The 14,526-nt window shown below is 40.5% G+C and overlaps 1 protein-coding gene across 1 annotated transcript; it reads left to right on the top strand.

Moving 5' to 3' along the window:
- The first annotated feature begins 2,710 nt into the window (after positions 1–2,710).
- LOC149249032 (uncharacterized) lies at positions 2,711–7,622 on the top strand. Its single transcript, XM_089451746.1, has 2 exons — positions 2,711–3,233; positions 5,176–7,622. Exons 1-2 carry the CDS (start codon positions 2,711–2,713, stop codon positions 7,620–7,622), a joined length of 2,970 nt encoding a protein of 989 aa, XP_089307872.1.
- The last annotated feature ends 6,904 nt before the right edge of the window (positions 7,623–14,526 follow it).

Below are 14,526 nucleotides of genomic sequence, written 5' to 3'. Positions count from 1 at the left end.
ATTAGACCAAGTTCTACTTAACTATTTCCTATGTGTCAAAATATCCTAACATCCCCCCTTAACAACAACTTGGGATAGGATTGAATGATGTACAAATATGACACAATAGGAGAAGGAAGGAGGCATTAGAGCCTATCCCCCGTTAATGACAGCTTCCTAAACTCCAACCATAAATCGAAGTTTAGTAAACTTTGCCTCTGTTAGAGCCTTTGTAAAGATGTCTGCAACTTGATCATCTGTTGAAAAATATTGCACTTCAAGAACATGGTCATGAATGAGCTTTCTTATGAAGTGCATGTGTAGTTGAATGTGTTTTCTACACTGATGTTGGGCTGGATCTTTGCATAGTTGAATGACACTTTTATTGTCACACCAAAGTGTAGTTAGATGCTACTGCTGAAAGCCAAACTCTGACAGGATCTGACTAAGCTAGAGGGATTCCTTACTAGCTTCTATGGTGCCACGATACTCTACTTCTGCTGAAGAAAGAGAAATGACACCTTGTTTCTTCCAAGTGCATGTAATAGGTCCAGAAGTAAGAGTGAAGACATAACCTACAATAGACTTCTAATCATCAGGGTCAGCAACCCAATCAGAATTAGTGAAACCAACCAATAGAGGAGATGCTTCTGCATTGTAATAAATCGCAAACTGAATTGTGCCTCAAACATAACGAAGTATTATTTTAGCTGCTTTCGAAAGAATTTCACGTGGGTTTTTCATAAATAGAGTAATAAGGCCAACAATAGAGGAAAGGTCAAGACGAGTATGGGTCAAACACAAAAGTTTTCCTACAAGCTTACGGTATAAGGTAGCATCAACTTCAGGGGAAGTACAAGTGACTAAAAGTTTGTCTCCAGATTGAAAGGGAGAAGGCGTTGGCTTACAGTAATCCATGTGACAGTGGTGTAGAAGATCATAGGCATACTTGGACTGGGAAAGGGAAATACCTTTCTTGGATTGCAAGACTTGACGACGAAGAAAATAATGCAAGTGTCCTAAGTGTGTCATTTGAAACTGCTTTTTAAGGCTAGACTTCACATGGTTTATAAGGTTGGTATCGCTACCAATAAGCATAATATCATCAACATAAAGAGAAAGAATGATAAGAGACTTACCCACTTTCTTGGTGTAGACAATATTGTCAGAATGACACCTAGAAAATCCAATATCTAAAAGAAAGCTATCCATTTTGGCATACCAAGACCGAGGAGATTTCTTGAGGCCATAAAGGGATTTCTTAAGCCGACATACAAGGATGGATTCTAGTTGTATAAAGCGAGGAGGTTGTTCCATATAGACTTCTTCATGCAAGTCCCCATGTAAGAAGGCAGATTTAACCTCCATCTGATGGAATTCCCATTTGAAAGAGGTAGCAAGGGAAAGAATAAGGTGGATAGAGTTCATTTTGGTAAAAAGGAAGAAGATTTTAGTATAGTCAATGCCGTCAACTTGTGAAAATCCATTAGCAACAAGACAAGCTTTATGTTTATCAACTTTTCCATTTGGTCCAAACTTGGTTCCATAAACCCATTTACATCTAAAATGTGTTCTTCCCTTTGGAAGAGGAACAAGATACCATGTATCATTTGCCAATAATCAATGGTATTCTTCATTCATAGCTACTTCCCAATCTAGATGGCCTGAAGCTTTTGCAAAGGTGTCAGGATCATAATTCACTGAAGGGGCTCTATCGAACTCAGAACGTGTACGTCGTTGATCTATAGGATCACCTGCAAGAGAACTTGTTACATCGCGAGTAGCACGAACCCGTTTTCGAAGCTGAGGAGCTGAAGGAGGATCCTGATAAGGTGGGGAAGGATTGTGATCCTCGTTGTCATCATCTGAAGAAGAAATATTTTCAAAAGTAGAAGGGATAGAGACAGGTGGCACATCCGCCGGACTAGGCTCATAGGACAATTTATTTTCAACAAACTTTACATCTCTTCTAATGATAACATTTTTGGATTTAGGTGAAAGAAGTCTATATCCTTTAAAATCTGCATAATATTCAACAAAAATACATTTTTCACTCTTAGGTTCTAAGGATTTATGTTTCTCATCAAGAATATGAGCCCATGATTCACTTCAAAAAACATGAAAGTGACTTACATCTGGTTTAATTGAGCTCCATGCTTCTTCTGGAGTGATATTCTTTAAAACCCTAGTAGGAGGGTGATTAAATATGTAATTTGCACAGTTAATTACTTCTGCCCCAAAGTTAAGACTACTTCCTTTAGATTGAAGCATACAATTAGCCATTTCCTTTAATGTCTGATTCTTCCTTTCAGCTACAACGTTTTTTATTTTATTTTATGGAACAATATGTTGCATTTGAATTCCATGCTTAGTGCAAAAGTTGATGAATTTTTTGTTAACATATTCTCCTCCATTATCAGATCTTAGCTTAAGAATTTGATGTCCAGATTATTTCTCAACAAAGGCCATAAAGGCCAAGAACATGTTAAATACTTCAATCTTGAGTTTTAATAAGTATACTGAGAAAACTCAGCATAATATCCACAAATTTGATCGATGAAAAATCTCGATCTGGCGATCGCTGCAGTGCGTGACCTAGACCCTCCGACTTTGCTCCCGCGCCCCTGCGCCTGGCAGCGCGGCTGCTAGGCCCGCTTCCATCCCCTGCTGGCCTCCCCATCTCCGATCCTGGGCCTTCTGCCCTTCCCCATCGCATGCTCACATGGCAGAAATGGATCCCCCGCCTCAGGATCCAGAAGACTTCGAGAAGCTGTTTGCCTCCCTTATTCCTGAGAGCGCAGCCGGGAAAATCCGTCCAACAGCCTCCAAGTTCATCAAGAAGCTAGACGAAATACCAGAAGTAGCTCTACCTCCCTCCCTTCCAAGGAGAGCAGCAATTTCCTTAGCAGAAAGAGGCCTGGTCGGCCAGTTCACGGGACTGTGGCCCTCCCCAAGATCAGTCCAGAGATGGGTCGAGAGAAACTGGAACTCGATGGTGCAAGGGAAAATAGCAATCAGGTTTTGTGGCAGAGGATTTTACACCTTTCTTTTCGAATCAACGGAAGACAGGAATCTCATCTTCAGGAACGGCCCCTATTTCATGGACTCCCGGGGTCTCTATTTAAACAGATGGACGCCAGACTTTGATCCAGAAATGGATGTCCCCAATGTTGTTCCCGTCTGGGTTCGACTGCCCCACTTGCCGCTTCACTGCTGGGGGGATGAGTCCGTCAAAGCCATAGGGAACGCAGTTGGCAAATATATTGACAGATCAGAACCGAAAGAAAACATGCATGCATGCGCGAGGATATGTGTCGAAGTAGATCTGGGGAAAGGCCTGCCGGAAGCAATCAAACTTAAAGTTGATCAATGGACGCACATTCAGCAAGTGGACTACGAGCAACTACCCTTCAAGTGCAAGGTATGTCATGAATATGGGCACTTCGCTAATAGATGTAGCAAATCTAAAACAAATGTTCCTGAAGGCAATGTAGAAACCCCCGAGGGAGTCTGGGAGCACGTCAAAAAGAAAAAATCAAACCCTCCTTCAGGCCCAAGCTCAAAGGATCCCCCTGAAAACTCCTCCCATCCTTCCCATCCCTCCGGCTCCGGCCCTTCTTTTCCCTCCTCCTCCAACCCCTTTGAAACCCTGTCCACGGAAGACCCCCCTTCCCCCCCCCCTTCCCCCCGAGGGATCGTTATCTCTGCCCCTGAAACCCTCCCCCAGACCTCTCCTCCCCCAACAGTGGAAAGAATCTTAACCAGAAACAAATCAAAGGAAAACAACCCCTCCACAGATCCCCCCAGAAAAGTTGGAAGGAAGTCTAACAAAGAGATTAGAGATGAAAACACTGCAAAAGAAATGGCCACCGGAATGCAGCAACCAATGGATACATTCCTAGACAAAAGGAAGTGGAGAAAAAATGAAAGAGAAAAGCGGGGCAAACACCAAGCATGGTAAATGATGATTTTGGTCTCCTGGAATTGTAGGGGGATGGGCTCCTCCCTAAAAACAAATGCAGTCCGAGACCTACTCAAATCTGAACTTCCAGACCTTCTCCTACTACAGGAGACCAAAATCACAGAACAAGAATTTCAATGTCATATAAAAAAAAGCAAAAGATACGCAGGTATAGCAATAAGTGCAGCTGGAGCCTCAGGAGGCATAGGAACACTATGGGATAAAAGCAAATGGGATCTCAAAGAGCAAAAGTCTTATAGCTGGTGGGCCAGAACAGACATACAAAATAAAGCCTCAAAAGAGGAATACTCAATATACAACATATATGCCCCTAACCATTATAGGGACAAAGTTGCATGCTGGGATTCAATAACTTCAGACCTCATGACAGTTCAAGGAAGGAACATTTTCCTTGGAGGTGACCTAAACCTTATAAGGAATGCAGATGAGAAATTGGGAGGAAACTACTATGTTGACCCTTCAAGAGACTCTCTAGAAGCAATAATCCAAACCCATAACCTAGTGTATATCCCTTTGCACAACGGGAGATTCACCTAGAGCAATAAGAGGACTGGCAATAACAACATAAAGGAGTGACTAGACCAAATTCTCGTTCAGGACAGAACAGTGGCAAGATTTTCAAATATCCAAAGCAAAATCATCCATGGTTTCATTTCAGATCATAAACCTGTGGCCTTGATTTTAGATAAAGGGAAGAACCTAGGGCCTCTCCCCTTCAAATACAACAAGGCATGGGACAGCAAAGAAGAATTTCGAAATCTGATTAAGGAGCAGTGGGCAAAAGAAGTAATAGGATCGCCCCATTATATCTGGGAGGCTAAGATTAAATCACTCAGGACTGTTATTAAATGCTGGGGCAAAAAACCATGCCGCAGAGGAAAATAAAAAAAGAACGGACCTCCAAGAACAGCTGGAACAATGGAGCCAGGAAAAGGAGAAAATTCAATACACTGAGGAAGATCAGGCCAAAGAGAATGAAATATATAAAGAACTGTATAAACAGAATAGGATGGAAGAAGAAGAACAAAGACAAAAGTCTCGCTGCCTCTGGCTCAAAGCAGGCGACAAAAATACTTCCTTCTTCCATAACAGCCTAAAACTCAGGAGGGCAGGGAATCATATTGAGAAAATCTTGATGGATGGAAGAGAGCTCAGGGATCAAGAGGAAATAAAATAAGCTGCCTCTAGACACTTCTGCGCCCTCCTAACCGCAGAAAATCTGCCCATCGATAATGCGGAATTCCTCAGCCTAATCGAAAACAAAATCTCAGCGGACCAAAACAACGAGCTGGATCAAGAGGTCACGATAGAGGAAATTGAGGGGTCGGTTTTCAGCATGGCACAGGACAAGGCACCGGGCCTGGACGGGTTCACAGTGGCATTCTACAGGAACCATTGGGATATTATCAAGAAAGACTTCATTAGAATGGTAAAGAACTTCTTCTCAAAATGCAAAATGGGGAACAGCATCAAATCTTCTCACCTAGCCCTTATCCCCAAGGATCCCAACCCTCAATCCTTTGATAGATTCCGCCCAATCTCTCTGTGTAATGTCTCCTATAAAATTATCACCAAAATCCTAGCCAATAGGCTAAAAAAGCTCCTCCCCTCCCTCATCTCTGAGAACCAAGGAGGCTTCGTCCCCAGAAGACAAATCTCAGACAACGTCATCCTTATTCAGGAGGCAATCCACAGCAGTATAAACAGAAAGGAAAAGGGTATGATTATTAAGCTAGACATGGCTAATGCATTTGATAGAGTAAGTCATCAATTCCTCAAGGCAACCCTTGAGAAATTTGGGATTTCCAGCACCTTCATCAGCAGGATTATGGAATGTATCTCACTCCCCTCGACAGCCCCTCTGATTAATGGCAGGCCAAGCAACTACTTCAGAAGCTCAATGGGTCTGAGACAAGGCTGCTCGCTCTCCCCATTCCTCTACATTATTATGGCCGAAATGTTAAGTATACACCTGGAAAATCTACGCAGGCAAAAAGAAGTCACAGGTATCAGCATAGTGCGTGGAATCAAGGGGATAAACCATTCCCTCTTCGCCGATGACACCCTCCTAATTGGAGGAGATTCCAGTCTCATGGCAAGAAGGTTCAAGCAAACGTTAGATCTCTTTCTTCTAGTGTCTGGAGGAAAGCTAAATAACAATAAGTGCAAGATGTACACCTGGAACGTTCCCAGGCAGATTATTCAGAGAATCTCCTCAATCTTGGACATCCCTACCCAAATGAACTGGAGTCATTTCATGTATCTGGGATTGCCTCTTGCAAAGGAATCGGTCAAAACTGAAATCTGGGCGAACCTAATAGAGAAGCTGAGAGGGAAACTTCAGAGTTGGGGTGTGTCCTGGCTCAACCTGGCCGGAAGAACAATTCTCATAAAAGCTATCCTCTCAGCCCTCCCCATATATCAGTTTGCAACCACTCTCGCCCCGGCTAGTATTCACAAACACATGGAATTAATCATCAGGAGCTTCTTGTGGCAGGGAGGAAGGCAGGACTCCAAAAAATTCAGCCTTGTAAAATGGGACCAGGTTATTTTACCTTTCGAAAAAGGAGGGCTAGGAATAAGAATCCCAAGGCTAGCCAACATGGCCATGGGCTTCAAGCTGATCTGGAGAATCCTCAATGAAAAAGGTGCCTGGTGGACTGAAGCAATCAAAAGAAAATACCTGAACGGCCCCAACTCCAATATCCTTTCAGAATCTATTGTTGATAGACAGTGTACCCCAGTCTGGAAACTCATAAAAAAAACTCTCCCCCACTTCAAAGATTACATCTCAAGAGCTCCGGGCAGTGGAAAAGACATCAACATTTGGACTGACCGCATAATGGGCACTGAAGCAAGGGAAACTTCCCCAAATCTCAGACCGCTGCAATTGTGGATGGAAGGTAAAAATCTTAAGACTCTATTTGACATCTCCTCTTGGGAGCAAAACAGGTGGCTGGGCTGGAAGTATCTCCCCCTCCCAAACAACCTAAGGGACCCGTGGGTCGACCTCAAGCTATCTCTCTCAGGGGCAGCTCCTCTCAACAGTACATCCGAGGACAAGTATGTCTGGGACCCCAATGGAGGAATCTACACAGTCAAAGAAGGATACAAAATCCTTCAAAATGCCACAGCAATCAATAATTGGCCTCTCCACAAAGTGGCTTGGAATCCGGAATGTATCCCAAAGATCAAATTTTTCAATTGGACGCTCCTCAAAAGCAAAATCCTCACAGCAGAAAAACTAAGGAAGAAAGGCATCCTCGGTCCTTCAATATGCTGCCTGTGTAGAGCTGCTGAAGAAAGCATCAATCATCTTTTCCTAGAATGCTCCTTCGCCCGAAACTACTGGAAGCTCATTATTAGCCCGTTAAGAACAGCTGAATTACCCACTCAAATCAACCTCCTCCAAAAAAATTGGGGGAACAACTATCCTTACCCCAAGAAAAACAAAACCCTTGCCAAAAGACTGTGGAATAGTATCCCTCCTACCCTCTGTTGGAAAATCTGGAATGCCCAAAACAAAAGCATCTTTAACAATGAAAAGGCCAGCATCTCAAGCACTCTTGCAAAAACAATTTCTCTCATCTCGGAGACCATCAGCGCTAATGGAATAGCTCATTCAGATCAAGAATCCGGAAACCCAGTGGAAGCAGAATGAATGGGAAAATTCAATTACGAAACAAGGAACTTCAAAGCAGCTAACACAGGTCAGAAAAAGATTGATTGCAAGCTAAGAGGCTCTAATGAGGAAATCAGAGAATGGATCCAAAACCAAAAGAGGCCCTCTCTCCAGTTCGATGGGGCCTCAAAAAATAATCCGGGTCAGGCAGGCGCAGGAGGAGTCATCAAAGATCACTAAGGCAAGAATATAGTAACTTATGAGTGGGGATTGGGCATGATGTCCAACAATAGGGCCGAGGCCTATAGTCTTCTCCTGGGAACCTCCATTCTGAAGAACCTTGGGCTACAAAATCCGCTCATAATAGGAGACTCAGCCATTATTATAGCTGCCATGGTTTCGGGGAAGGATTTCAAGCAAGCTGCACTGAACAACATCAAAGCCAGGATCAACGACAACATAAGAGATCTAAATGGAGCCACTTTTAAACATGTGCTAAGGAGCAGCAACAGAGAGGCTGACGAACAGGCCAACAAGGCAACCACTAGACAGGTCAGCCAAGTCAGAGAAAATGATTAGCACTATGACAAAGCCATTCCTTAAAAAATTTTGTGCACCTCCCAATCCTCAGACTCTGAGCCACCTCAGACTCCATCTCTCTCGTACTACGCCAATCCCCAAATCGCTTCACCTTCTATCAAATCTCCTCGACTACACCATTCTATCCCTCCTCTTTCAGAACCGCCCCCCTGTGAACGTTCAGGTCACCTCTCTCAGCCTCGACTTAGTGTCATATCCGCACCCCGCCGCCAACCTCAGGCTCTACTCAGACGGCAATCATTCCAATATCTTCATCGCGTGCAGTAAAATCTCCATCTGGCCTCATAGTCACTTCAGAATCCGATTTGATCATCACTAGACCTCCCGCTCAAGCTGCCTCTCTCCCTCTATTTATAGCAGAATACCCCCCCCCCCGCAATTCCATCTTTCTCTGTCTCGTTGGGCATTGCTGGTGCCTTCTCCCTGCACAATCATTATCTTGAAGACGGGCGCAACCACCTGGAGATCAGATCTCGTCCTCCATCAACAGTATACTCACGCATTTTTAATCTCAGTGTTTCGTTTTATACTAACAATCTGGTTGTTTGGCTGTGTCAGCACTTTCCCCTCCCCTCATATGCTCCCTCGTCTCCCTGCTCCTCTCATCTGGCCCCAGTCCTGCTCTCCTCCTCCCTGTCTCTTCCCTTCATCGCCTCCTCCCCCAGAAATCGTCCCTCCCTGCACCACCAGCCCGTTCGTTCCCTCCCCAAGTTTGAAGAAATGGAGGACCAACAGCACCAGCAGGGAGCTCAGGAACCTGCTCCAAATCCCCTCGAAAATTTCATTACAAACAGTGAATGCACACTTTGCAAAGCGCACACCTTTATGATAGGTAGATTCATTAAGCGCTTCAATGATCTCAAAGATGACTATCAGGTGGATAGCAGAGCCAAAAGGAAGAAGCTGGAGAAATATAAAGCCGAGATCGAGGCCTTGAAGGACAGATGCACCCATCTAGAGGAAGCCATTGCCCATATCAGGAATCTCACCCAAAGTATGCATGCAGAAGCCTCAACCAGAGCTAGTGCAAGGAAGGAATCCCTACCGGATGACTCTGTTAACCAGAAGAACACCTAAGACTCATGAATTGTAAATTTTGTTGGCTTGCAGGCTCCTTTATCCGGCAATATAGCCGTTACCTCTTTTATTTCAGTTACCGTTTCTGTAGCAACAAGGATCAAGGGTCTGCGAACCTGTTTTGGATCCTCATTACATTAGTTTGTCATCCCGATGTAATAGGACTCAGTCCTTTGAAGTTTTTATAATATACCAGTATCCGATTTTGTCAAAAAAAAAAAGTATACTGAAGTTCATATGGAAAAATCATCAATGAAGGTTAAGAAATAATTGTAGCTAGAGAATGAAACAACTAGAAGTGGACCACATAAACCACTATGTAGAAGCTGTAAAGTAGCTGAGGCATACCAAGAGGCACATTTTTCAAAACTATCATGATGATGTTTTCCGAGTACACATCTAGAACAAACACCATCTCTGCAAGATACCATAGGAAGACCTCTCACCATATTTTATTTACATAGATTTTGAAGGGAGCGATAGTTCAATTGACCAAATCGCTCATGCCAAAGTTTGCTCACTTCATCATTATGAGAAAAAACTACCGAGGGAAGAGTTGATGACCCAAATTTGTTAAACTTATACAACCTTGTAGAATCATTAACAATGCTAGTAGCTAAAATCTATCTAGGATCTCTTAGGTCCTTAATTACAACATCATGAGGTGAAAATTCAATGTTTTTTCATTCACCCGAATGAGTTACGTAATATACAGATAGAAGGTTGTAGGATAAGGTTGGAACACATAATACATCATTAAATTGACCATTGTCTAGATGAATAGTTCCAGTCCCTACAACACTAAGAGATCTGTCATCACCAACATATATATTGTTGGTGTTACAATCATTTAAAGATGAAAACATGGCTTTTTTTTTGGCAATGTGATAAGAAGATCTAGAATCAATAAGCCACTCATGAGAATGAGAAGAAGAAGATACATTTAGTGCATAACCAGATCAAGATGCTTGACAACCACATGCAAAAAGTGTTATTCCTAAAGATGAAGTTGAATTTGAAGAGTGATTCAAATGGATGTTATGCTTCATCATTATTGCTTCCATCTTCTTAAAGCATTTAGATTCTATGTGGCTATCTCGATTACAAAAGTTGCAATGTCTATCAATCTTCTTCCCTTTTTTTACTTGCCTTATCATTTTGTTGACTTGACTTTTAATTCTGATTCTAAAAGTGCTTAGGACCCTTGGTTGGTTTAGGACCATTCTTTTTAGGATGCCTCTTCTTAGTATTCTTTGAACTTGGTTGTTGCTAGGTGGCTAAGGCTTTCTTAGAAGAGTTTCCAAGATTGAGAAGACAAAGATGTAAGAGTTTCTTTTGTTCTCTTATTAAAGAATTACAAAAGGCATCAAAAGACAGGGACTTGTAGGATTTTCCTTGATAAATAAAGGCTTCTCTAGTGGAATGGAAGGTGGAAGCAAACACAGAGTAGGCGGGTCCTAACTTAGTAAGAATGGAATAGATAAGGCTATCATATTCTTTCTTAACCTTAACACCTTCCAAGAGAAGTATAAGGGTCTTGAACTTGGAAAAAAAATCTTCGATGGAAGAAAAATTATTGGGCCCCAATGTAAGAAACTAATTTTTGAGTTAACGGGCACTAATTTCATTTTTAATTCCAGAAATTTTATTGAGTTGTTTCATTACTTCATCAAGGGTATCATGTTCTGCGATATGGAATCTAAGGTCTGGAGAAATAGACATCCCTATCAACCCATGTGCTTGATATTGCCTATTTTCCCATTTGGCTACCTTATCTTCATCTTTAGGTTTAGATTCTTGGCCTAAGGATATTCTATAAAGACCTTTACTTCTAAATAAATCCACAATGTAGGATAACCATTGGAAGTAGTTGGTGTTGTCAAGAATAACTTGGCATGGGATTTCTAATTTAATAGAAACTGAAGCTGTAGATGCTTAAACTAAGTGTTCCAATGGAAATATCTCAAAAATTAGGCCCACTAAAATAAAATGGCTTTGAAAATGGCTTTCGGATGAAGAAGTTATGGACTTTTGAAGAAACATTGTTGAAGATGTTGACGAAGTACATGAATGTGCGGAAGTGAATGATAATGTCATATTTAGAAAAAAAATATCGTCGCCCTCCCCACCCTTCCTCCAAACATAACCTAATTAGCTCACTTTAAAAAAATTATGTGACCCACTTTTATAAATAAGTGAAAATTACTTTTACAATGGTACTTTATGAGCTACCCATTAAATTATAACTTAAATAAAAGATAAAGAGACTTTAGAATTATAAGTGACTCACTTTTTATAATGGGTGAGAACAATTTTACATAAAGTAACATTAAAACATAAGTTACATGTGCTTTTTGAAAAAGTAAGTCAATAAAAATAAAGACTTCAACCCAAGACCTCTATTCTCATAAGGTAACTTTGGACCAAGCGAACTAGTTTAAAAGGTTAGTAAATTTTGGAAAAGAGGAAGGGGTTTTTATTTTGTTTTTTTTTCTTATTGAAGCTTTGGAGTGAATGCTTACTTGAAAAATCCCTTTTTGCCTACAAAACAAAAAAACACACAACCCAACACAAACATGCACAAAAATCCAAACCTTATGTCTTGAAGTTAGCTTTTGCCAGAAACTAAATATTTCCCTCAATGTTTCTGATTTTCTGCGATCATAGTGAGGTGTGGCGGAAAAGAGCATATGCAGAAATGGAAGGTAGAGATCTGGGAACAAAAAATAGAGAGCTTAATAAACCAAAATAAACAGAGAGATGAATAATTAAAACTGCAAATAAAGACTATATACCCCTAGATCTTAAAAATGACGTAGCTAGGGCTACCTGCAACCTTTTCACATGAAACGAAAGGGGTTCCTCATTGGAACAGATGTTCCTAACACAATAGAGTAGTCCTTTCAGCCTAAAAGTAGTAAAAAACAATAGATCTAGGAAATGATAGTCAGACGCAGTTGTACCGACTTCAGATTTGGATCACCAATGAATGTGACCCATCAAATAGCTCTGATACCATGTAGGAATTTACAAGGTAAGTTCATCAGATAGAACACCAAAGGACACTGCTCATAAACAGATCACATATCAATACACAAGTATTATTGACATGGTTAAAACCTTCAAAAAGGGAAATAGTCGACGACTTGAGCCAATGCGGCCACTTAAGGCAATTTATTAATTCAAAAGAAAGAAAATTTACATAATATTCTCGTTATAGCTCCAATACCCACTTTTGATGTTTGTGGTGCTGCACTCATGGCCTAGGGCAACCCATCCTTCCAGACTTGGTCCAAATATTCAAAAAATAGTGTTTTACTCCCTATACACAACATTTCCCTGAGCTAAACGCGTGTGTATATGGGTTTGTGTATACCCAACCCACGTATATGTCTTAAAACACTTAAAAAAATTAAAACTCCTTAATTTCAGGTGGAGATTGTGGGTTTTACCTGTTGATTACCTACTAGTGCCCGTGGCCCAACTGTTCCCAATGAATTCCCAGCTAAAAAACTACTTTGGGAGAAGTATAAAAGGCTTCAATGGGAAGGCCTAAAGGAGGAGAGGAGATAGAGAAAGATCACTCTGCTGAGATTTTCCCTTACCAGGTCTGAAAATCCTTGTGGTTCCAGCACTTCCCCCATTACAGGAAACCTTTGTTTCCTTGTGCTATGATGTCTTTCTACCACTTGAGATATCTTGGAATAAGTCATGGAAGTAGTTTTTTGAAAGCTTGAGACTGGATGAATCTAGAGGAAGGTTCGCCTTGGAGCCTGCGAAAGGAAGACTCAATTGAAATTATTCCTTTCTGTACTTTAGTTATCTATAATAAAAGAAACACTTTCCTTGTTCCTGATATAAATCTTCTTCATGTTTATGATATCAATGTTATGATTCACATATGAATGGTTGTTTTTAATTGTATAACTAACTACCTTTCAGTATGCTATGGAGATGATCTCTTTATGATGCTTGGTCAATATACTACTGTACTTTCTGGAATTGTTTGTTTTGTAGGTTGAAGGACTAAAAGGAACTCCAAGACGGTTTGGACCCTAACACTATCTTCTCAAACGAAGGACCCCTAGGTGCACCCCTCTTCATGTAGTTTGTTTATATTAGCATCATGGATGTACTGAATGTGTGTTTTTCTTTGTAAATAACCTATGATCTGCTAGGGTATCAACCCAAGACCCTAGGGGAATTTATCCCTTAACAATTCTCTCATGAATGGTCCCCCTACAAATGACTCTCTATGTTCTTTCAATAGATATCATGGACCAATCAGGTGTTAAGCCACAGATCAAGTGTCGGTAATGCTAAGGAGAGAATGAACCATCCAATCACTTCATCTTTAGAACATATCGCGACCTTTGGATGTAAGTTACAAAAGTACATAGTAAAGAAACAAACTTTACCTAACTGTACACTAGACCAAGTTATACTTAACTATTTCCTATGTGTCAAAATATCCTAACAAGATTTTCTTGTTTTGGTTATGGTAATTGCCAGTGCTGCGAAGATTTTGGGTACGTTTTTTGTGGCAATTGCCCACAACATGCCCTGTCGAGAAGCAATGACCCTAGGATTGTTCATGAACACCAAAGGAATGGTTGAGTTGATTGTCCTCAACATCGGAAAGGATAGGAAGGTATAATTAATTATTCCAAAATAAATCGCTTACTTATAGAGGTCAATCTATTCTTATAAAAAACAAAGAAACTATTCTACCTCAGATGTCCACACCGAACAATAGTAGCATTGAGCAATGTATGCATTATCATCAATAGTTTCAAAGAACCACACCACCTATGACTCAAGCGTCCAAGCTCATACTACCATGAGGAATTTTGTAACCATCCACCATCCGGCCAAAGGGATAGGGAATGCCACTATCTCCCCTAATTTCCCATTTCTTTCTTCTAATAGGGCACATTTATTTTATTTTATTATAAATACTAAATAATGAAAAATCAATAAATTTATTAATATTGAAATATTATTTTGTGATTATTACTCACTAAAAAAATTATAAATTAACTTATGAATAAATTTAAATTATAATTTATTTAAAATGCCCCAAATATAAATTTGATTTATTTAATAGAGAATAAAAGATATAATATTTGTTAATAAATTAATTAAAATTCAAAATATAATCATAGCTAAAACATACAATGTAAGATAAAAAAAATTAGCTAGTAAAAATATTGGAATAGTTTATCTTGTTTTAGTCAATGTGAAGATGTCATTATAAACCTCATAC

This window comes from Pinus tabuliformis, chromosome 7, assembly GCF_031772625.1.
Source record: "Pinus tabuliformis cultivar Carrire ecotype Pingquan chromosome 7, CPIR1, whole genome shotgun sequence".
Taxonomy (NCBI): Eukaryota; Viridiplantae; Streptophyta; class Pinopsida; order Pinales; family Pinaceae; genus Pinus; species Pinus tabuliformis.
The sequence above is the reverse complement of the archived record's forward strand: the minus strand, read 5'-3'. Positions and strand labels throughout refer to the sequence as shown.

Bases quoted from the DNA above. Each gene is read 5' to 3' on its own strand.
- LOC149249032 (XM_089451746.1), top strand. From the start codon at position 2,711: ATGGATCCCCCGCCTCAGGATCCAGAAGACTTCGAGAAGCTGTTTGCC. The intron at 3,234-5,175 runs GCAAATATATTG...TCCTAACCGCAG, and splicing joins AGCCATAGGGAACGCAGTTG to AAAATCTGCCCATCGATAAT.